This window comes from Acanthisitta chloris, unplaced genomic scaffold (assembly GCF_000695815.1).
Source record: "Acanthisitta chloris isolate BGI_N310 unplaced genomic scaffold, ASM69581v1 scaffold4836, whole genome shotgun sequence".
Lineage (NCBI taxonomy): Eukaryota > Metazoa > Chordata > Aves > Passeriformes > Acanthisittidae > Acanthisitta > Acanthisitta chloris.
In genome coordinates, this window is record NW_008678579.1 from 4,415 (window position 1) to 13,268 (window position 8,854).

Genomic DNA, 8,854 nt, shown 5'->3' on the forward strand with positions numbered 1-8,854 from the left:
ACCCCGAACCTCCCCCAGGATCGGCCCCTTCCGGCCTGGAACACCGGGCATGACGTGCCATGGTGGGGAATATCCCTTTGGCTAGTTCAAATCACCTGTCCCGGCTATGCTCCCTCCCAGTTTTCTGTGTATCTTCTCACTGGCAGAGCATGAGACACAGGCAAGAAAATGTCCTTGGTTATGATAAACACAATCCAGCAAAACCAAAACAACAATGTATTATCACTTCTGAATTCAAAACACTGCACTACACTAGCTACTGAGAAAATTAACCCCATCCTGGCTAAAACCAGGACAATCATCTCATCCAACTGTCTGAGCATTTCAGGGCTGACTAAAAGCTAAAGCATGTTGTTAAGGGCATTGTCCAAATGCCTCTTACACACTGACAGGCTTGGGGCATTGACCACCTCTCTAGGAAGTTTGACCACCCTCTTGGTAAAGAAATGTTTTCTATCATCCAGTTTGAACCTCCCCTGGCACAGCTTTGAGCCTTTCCCACAAGTCTGGTCACTGAATACCTGGAAGAAGAGACCAGCAGCTCCCTTTCTGCTTCCTCCTCTCAGGAAGGTGTAGAGATCAATGAGGACACCCCTCAGCCTCCTTTTCTCCAAACTAGGCAAGCCCAAACTCCTTAGCAGCTCCTCACAGGACATGCCTTCCAGCCCTGGCTAATTGTCAGTAGTATTGCAGTGGTACAATGCATATGTAGTGTTGGCTTCATCTTATTTAAGTTAATCTAGATTCCTTTTACTAATACTTCAATCTGAGGTAACTGAATCCAGTTGCAAATGAAAGAGCCTTGAAATTTTATTTTAAGCTCCACCTATTTTCTTCTGGATTTCAAAGAGAAGAAATTATGCTGACATATTTTTCTGATCATCCCTAATTTCTTAGTGATTCTTTTAAATATAGCCAAGAGAGGAAGCTCTCTTGAATGTTGCAAAAGAGAAGTATTTTCCCATTTTCGGGGAAATATCCAAGCCACAGCAAGTCAAACTCAGTGATAACAACGTACCTTTTAGTGGGTCATAACCACTATTGTACACAATAAATACAATTTTTAATGTCATATCCTGGACAAGTGAAGCTGTCTGTAGTACTTCCAAGACATGGGAGTAGAGGACTGTCCAAAGACTGAAGTCTGCTGTGAGGTTAGCGGATGTGCACAGTGGCTTCTGTTCCGGCAGTGAAGCCTTTTCCTCTGCTTGGGTTTCCAGTGCTGACTGGGGGACCACTCAGCGGGACCTACAGGCTGCGCCAGATTCACTTCCATTGGGGGTCCAACGATGAAGCTGGCTCTGAGCATGCAGTGGATGGGATGAAGTATGCAGCAGAGGTAAGGCTTTGCATGGAGTCATCTGTACCTCTAAGCTTGTGACTAGTTTTCTATCATAAGAATAATGTTGCCCCTCCTCTTCCCGCTTTTCATCCTTCCCACATTTTATCAAAAGGCAAGTGGTCTTTCTGAAGTGTTGCATGTTTGGTCCCTTCTCAAAGGAGAATCTATTTGAAAACTTTGGAGAGGATTAAAGGAGGAGTACAGAAGACAAGAGCTTGATAAGAGCAAGATTTAATGGTCAAGAGTTATTTTAAACTTTGCCTTTCACTGTCTCTTCCTTGGAGAACATTTTCAAAGTCAGCTTCAGTGGCAAATCACAGAGTTATTTGATTTGGGGCTTGTGCAGTGAAAAGTTTATGCAAAACTTAGGAGTGTTGCATTTTGTGGTGCACTTAGCAATGTGATAGCTACGACTTTGAGAACCACACTTGAATATCTGTGGTGTGCCTGCTGTTTGTGGGGTACTGTGTTTCAGTGGAGTCAGTGTGTCACAGAGAAATGCACCATCTGCTTTGGCATGGAGCATTCGCTTCTGCTCTGTCTTCTTTGGTGCATTTGAGTAATCTGCAGGAAAAAGTGTTCAGTATGCAATTCCACTTTGCAAATGGAAGTAAAATGGAGTATTTTGATGAGACTGATATCTCTAGCAACAGATAGTTCATACAGTGGAAGAGTTTTGTGGGGCTAAAAAGAAGTTAAAAGTGTAAAAATTAATGATAATATACAAATAAAAGGCATAATACTAAAGAAGAAAAAATGCAATGTATGCACAGTGGTGTGATCAGATTTTGTTGGAAATGCTATAAAAGAGAGAGGTCAGGAAAAAAGGATCAGTTTTCTAACAATAATGGGGAAAAGTGACATTTGCAGTGTTTAAAGGCTTATGTTTTCCACAGGAACGAGGTGAGATGGAATATAAAGAATTAATAGAGGTGCTTTAAAACCATAAAGCACCAACCCCAAATTACTAGCTGAGAAAATATATATATGTTTCCCATCTAAGAAACCAAATGGAAGGAGAAAATACCTCTGAATTTCTAGCCAGTCTAAAAACCTTTCCATTACCTGGTGATTGGGTAACCTTCCACAAGAAGCTCTCTAGACGTCACTCTGGCTTTGGGATAAGAAACCCAGAATTAAGGTCAAGGCTTCTGAGCACTGTTCACACAAAACAAAATATGTTGGAAGGAGACATGAAGATGGTTTCAGTGCTCACCTTCATAAGGAAGATGTGCAAGATTTCAAGAAAAAGCATCAACTGAGTTGAAGAAAGAATTGGTGTGGAGATAAAGAAGACTGCAAGGTTTGGCCCCTAAGCCCACCAGGAAGCAAAAGGGATCCATGGCTCCATTCTTTGTGACAACGTATGGTCTGATCAAGGTCTCCTCTGAAGCTGCAGTGATAAAGCGGTGGTAAGACGGGATACATTCTTTAAAGAGAAGTCACAAGACATTGAGAATGGGTCTGTACCCAAAAGTGTTTGACAGCTTTGTTTGCTTGGGGATTATTTTACTGGGGGAGGATTGGCTTGGGTTTTTTTTTTGGCAAAGCTATGAGGGAGTGGGAGTGGGTTTTTAGTAGTTGGGGGAATTTTGCTTTTTGTTCTTTGTCGTTTTTTCTTTTTTTTTTTTCAAATCACAATAAAGGCCAATTCTTACTGAGAGTATCTGTTTCCTTTTTGTGTATGTAAAAATGTAATTGTTTAAAAGTCGTTCAACATAGGTTCTGTGAACTTATAATAGTGAGCAGTGCAGACATTATGAGCTCCTGGATAGTAATGCACTTGAGAACGGTTTAGTGGACAATGTTGTCTTCCTGGCTTTACTTGCAATATTGTTAGCAACTTTCCTTCAAGGATTTCTGAAGCTGTGAACCAGCATGTGTGCCATCATGGCCGTACATGTATTATTATTGGCAACAATGGGATTCCTTACTTGCTGGAAGTAATGTTTCAGCATTTTAGAGTCCAAATGGAATCTCTAAAGCAAGCCCCAGATTTCCTAAATTGCTCTTATTTTAGAAGTCTCAGATTGCAGTATACCTTCTAAAAGGAAGCCTGTTTTTTTCATGGGTTCATCCCAGTTTAAGTCATTCAATGGAGTTGCTTTTCAGTACTCCTGAAGAGTAAAGTTCAAAGTCTGAAAAGATCTTTAGAATTTTAGAAAAGCCAATCCCATGAACTGTTCCGGAGCCTATCTGAAAACTGTGGGTCATAAGATTTACTAATCCATTGAGGATTTGTGAATGTAATTAATGCTTGTGAAGTACTTAAGCTTAAGTGCTGTGTGAGTGTTTGTGCTCTCTTTGGTTTGGCAGTCGGACCATTGCTCAAGGCTGGGGCATCCTAGCACTTCCCGGGAACCAGCAGCTCCCACCATGAAGTGTGGTCAGAAATTAGGAAACCTGGTTGAGAAGGAGGAACTGAGGTGGTATGGGAATAGACATCATGGGATTTTTCTTTTCCCACCTGACTAAGTGGTGTCCTTAAGCTCGTTAAGCAAACACAACAGGGCAGTTCCAGAATAATGCATGCTGGAAATGTAAATGCTCAAACCTGAGATAACCAAGTTGCTTGTAAGGGCCTAACTACTGGTAGTCATAGAAAATGACATTTGGAAAATATAAAAAATGATATGTTGATATTTAGGTTATACTAAACAAGGGAAAAGGGCCCAGTGCAAGTTTAATGTGTGTTCCTCTGCCTGTCTTTTAGCTATTTATGCGGCTGATTAATGCTGCTGAAAGCTTGATTAAAGAAAAAGAGGAGCAAAACACTAATGACATCCTCATGAATTTCAATCACTTTTTAAAATCAGATGTACTAAAAATGGATTTAAAACCTTTAGTTATATAACCATGGGCTTTCTTGTCCTAGCTTCTCAGTTCAAAATCTGGGGGCCCAACAGCAGTTTGCCAGGCACTGTGGGGTACTGATTGCTGGTAAATTTTGAATAATCCCAACCATTGGAAATGCTTTTGCCATTTGTGTGAACTACATGTTTACCAATTTCATGAAATATTTACACTTAGAACACTGAATGGCTCTGCATACCAAAGAGTGAAATAGAGTATCAAACCCGGTAAAGTTGTAGTATTCATTTACAGCCTCTTGAGTTCAGCGAGTGTTGATGCTGTCTGTGTCTCTTGCTTTTCAGCTTCATGTGGTCCACTGGAATGCAGAGAAGTATTCCAGTTTTGTTGAGGCAGCTCGTCAGTCAGACGGATTAGCAGTCATGGCTGTATTTCTGAAGGTAAGGAAAGAATGCTTCAGCATTCCTAATAAATCTGCATTATAAGCCCAAAGAGATAATGGTGATGGTTGGTGTAATTTTTGTCAAAGAGGTGCTTGTTTTGTACTTGTACGTTTAGCTGCCAATATAGAAAGCTGTGCTTCATTGAAGATTAAAAATATTAGATTAATAGGTTTTTCAAGACAGTGAGACTCTTCAGTTTGCCTAGTCTGCACTCCCATACAACATAAGATGTGGAACTTAATTCAGCTGCCCCTATATGGATTGAAATAACTTGTACAGGACTAACAAGTCTCTTTAGGGAGACAATCTGTTTTGATTCAGATGTTTTTAATAGTTTGTTTCTGAGCCGGTAATAAAAATCCAAACCCAGAAATTGAAGAATTTCCTTATAATTGTTATATACCTTTTTCTGTACCTGTTCTAAGATGAAATTAAACTTGTGCAACAGCTTCATTGACTTCTGTATGAAGAAGCAGATGGAGAATTCACACAATTTATGACAGAAGATAGTGCTTTGGTAAAATCTATGGTTTTGGTGTGGCTGACACAGCTTCCTGAGCACAGCTAGTGCTGGTGCTGGCACAGTCAGAGGGCCATTCCAAACAGCAGTTGCAAAGAACTACTTCAGAAATTCTCTTTCCAGTTTGCATTATAATGATTCAAGGAAAGTCTCACTAGTTTTCTTAGGACATGAATTTTGCTTAAGATACATAAGAACAGTGTTTTCAGTGTTTGAAGCAATTTAAATTTCAGATGTAAGCCAGCAAATTTAATATTCTGCATATTAAGACATGAAAAATAAATGGTTTCTATTCCCCTGTAGTGAAAGGTTTATATTATTTTGTTTTTAGCTAAAATAATTACGGAGAACCTGGAATAAATATTATCAGCAAGGGAATGGATCTTATTTATGACCAGTACTTTTTCCTAAGGACCAGCTGGTCACAGACTTGTCCTTACAAAATCCTCCAAATCTCACAGTCACTTAAATACTATTATAGAAAACAGTTTCATTGTGCATTTACTATTTGGTTACTTTTTTTCTTTATTTTCCCCTGGAGCTTCAGTGTTTCTTTTTTTCTCTGGTGTTAATAGATTGGTGAATGCAACCCTCAACTGAAGAAGATTACTGACCGCTTGGACACCATCAGAATCAAGGTGAAGAAATGCTTCCAAAAAGTTGATGGTTGCTTTTGTCGTTTTGGTGTTGGTTTTTTATTTTTTGAAACCTGGCTGCTACTCTCTTCACCTTCATGTTCCCTAATCCCTAGTATCATAGTTACTCATGTCTGATTTGAGACAGTTTAGGAGCATTCTTGTTAGGTTGAAAACTAAGTAGACAAAGAATAAATTTTATTTAGTAAAACAGTAGAGGGAGAGGCTAATTCCTCACAGAACCCAGTCTGTGACAAACTGTTGCTATGAGAATAGTAACAGAGGATGAATATACTTTATGGAAGGATGTAAAAAAGATGTGGGAAAGATCCCTCCTGTGGGAAAGATCCTCCCCTGTTTGCTGAGGTACAGGGTGAGAAATAACCTATTGTTTGTGTGAGAGAAATCAGCCAGGCTCTCAACATGATGTTTCGTACAGGCATCTCTGGCCTGGTAGCTGGAACAGGGGGTAGCAGTAGTAACCCATGGACCTGGGAGGAGTGAATGAAGAGAGGAGGAAGTGGCAGTAACCTGTGGGCTAACTCTGTCAGTCCCATAGAGACCATGCTGAAAGTCTAACATTTTCTCTCGTTTTACCCCAACTTCCATCTCATGATCATTTGTAACCCTGGGAGCCTGTGCTAACATGACACCTTTGATGGTGTCCTGCTGGCATCAAGGATAGCAGCAGCAAAGATGTTGCAGAGGTAATACCTCATCAGAAGGTCATTGATAAGGACCTCCTGTCATTGTCCAGATTGCTGCCAGTGCACCCGATAGTGGAACAAGCTCTGCCTCCTTTGGCATGATTTACCTTGGCCTCTTGCTTTTAAATATTGCCCTGTTTTTTCTTTTCTTTTTTTTTTTTTTTTTTTTTTTTACTTTGTGTAAAAAATGAAATTCTAAATATACTTAACGCAGAATAAAAATTGCCTTTTTTTATTATTATTATTTTCCAGGGTAAAAAAGCACTATTCACAAACTTTGACCCTAGCTGTCTGCTTCCCAAGTCCCTGGACTACTGGACTTACTTTGGCTCTCTCACTGTTCCACCTCTTCTTGAGAGTGTCATCTGGATTGTTCTGAGAGAGCCCATAAGTGTTTGTTCTGAACAGGTATTTTTACTGCTATGGAAATACTGCTTTTGTAAGACTTGAAATTGTAAATGCCTCCCAAAAATATGTATTTTGCAGACCTTGGCACTGCAGACCTTATCAGATTTTCAAAAGGCAAAATCTGTATATCAAATTTATCCTGACTTCTTGTTCCCTTTCTTGGTAACAGCTATTTATCATTCATTTTTTTCAGAATCTGCATACTCTGAAAATTATTAATAAAAAATAACCCACAAGGAACTTATGGAATAAAGGGTTCTGGGTCACTTTGAAATCCTGGAATTCCATTTGATTTTTTGCATATCTTGCTCAAACTTCTTCTCTGGTATTTTTATCTGGCAGATGAATAGTAACTTTCTTCTTGCATTCTGGATATGTAAAATTTGATGAATTTACTAGAATTGTGAAAAGACGATAAAATCGTAGTAAGGTTTTATGGTAGGCTATCTTAGGAAAACTGATACTACGGAAAAGAGTCTATTTGTATTTCTTGTTAAATTAAGCTTCATGCTGTATCTTAGCGCTGCAAGAGTGACACCCAGTGGGCTGCTCCTCCTGGGTGCAGAGTTTTTCTGGCCAGAGACACAAATTGTGGCTTCAGTCTTTGTACAAAACTTTAGGGCAGATCCCTAGATGGAATACTTGTTAGTCAGGAGACCTCAGATTCTGTTTGAAACTGATTTGAAGTAATTTATTTGCTCAACGTATGCATTTTTCTTATCTGTATCTCTTCTCCATTCCCTTCAATGTGGCTTTGTAGGACTCGCTGCAGTGCATCTAGAATTGAAAACTTGTGTTAAGGTATCAAATTCCCCACGACAAGTCATTGTTCAGGTTAAAAGCCTCTTATTTGGGCCAATCTATAAATAAAATGTGAATTGCTGTATGCAGACAGCCATGTATAACAGGTTCAGAGGATGAGGTGTGGGAAACGGTTAAGTATTGTTTTAGTGATTCTTTATTAGTCATTTTTCACAGATTGTAACTGTATCTTATGTACTAAAGTAAAAATATGCTATATTTTTATAAATATAAGCATGCGTATGGATAAAAGTGTTTGTTTCCAGTAATGTCCACCATTGTGTTTGATCGATCAGCACCATGATCGATACTGTGCTGCCATTTAATTTTATTCCTCAAGTTTGTATTTCTTTGGGGTTTTAGAGTTCACTACTGACTTTTTGCTGCACTTTTCAGGTTGAAAAAAAAAGAAAAATATCTTTTAAGTTTTTAGAAACTTATAGGCAGCCTGAATTACAAATGTTAGCTTTAGAATGTCCCTCACAACTAAATGCTCTATTATAATGGAATGATTTTTGTGCTGTCCTACCTTTGCTAACACAGAAGGGAAGTAAGGTGATACATAGAAATAGTGAATATTGGAAATATTAGAAATTAAACAAAATAATAAGCTTAGGTCAGAAATCAGGCTTGGATTTCCTGAGGTTTAGACATGGAGTTCTGATACAGATTGCTGCTGAGATCAGCGTATGCTGTGGTATGAATAACTGCTTGTTCTGTGCCTTCACAAGGGAAGAATTTGGAATCTCTTATGGCTTGAGTAAGTCCTAATTACAGGAGCTTTCTGTAGCACCACACTTGTAATTCCAGGTTAATTTTGGATATAATCTTTAGGCGAGAAAGCATACACAGAATATGTGTATGATAAAAAACATGATCTGATTTTTGGCACAAAACATTCCACAATCTCCAAACTATGAAATCAAACTGAAAAATATAAATCCCACTGGTTTATATCAGGTTGTGGAAGACAAAGTGTGAATATAGGAAACAAAGAATCCTTATGCACAGTTTCATGCTGACATGATTTTCTCGGTAGTCGTTTTTCCTTTACAAGGACAGAAATAGTGAAATTGCCATTCCCCACATGGCTTAATAAAATACAGTTCTGTTCTTCCAGGCAGAAAACAGGTGACAAGTATCTTTAATAGTTACTACATGCTTTTTCATTGGTATCAACATTAGTT

At 38.9% G+C, this 8,854-nt stretch overlaps 1 protein-coding gene across 1 annotated transcript in view; it reads left to right on the top strand.

Moving 5' to 3' along the window:
- CA13 (carbonic anhydrase XIII) overlaps positions 1–8,854 on the top strand; it is a gene marked incomplete at its 5' end in the record, with an annotated part of 12,198 nt that overhangs the window by 3,208 nt on the left and 136 nt on the right. The window contains 5 exons of the mRNA XM_009076939.1: positions 1,221–1,339; positions 4,498–4,593; positions 5,692–5,754; positions 6,711–6,866; positions 7,758–7,774. Of these exons, the coding sequence (XP_009075187.1) occupies positions 1,221–1,339; positions 4,498–4,593; positions 5,692–5,754; positions 6,711–6,866; positions 7,758–7,774 (451 nt within the window). The remainder of the gene's footprint in view (positions 1–1,220; positions 1,340–4,497; positions 4,594–5,691; positions 5,755–6,710; positions 6,867–7,757; positions 7,775–8,854) is intronic.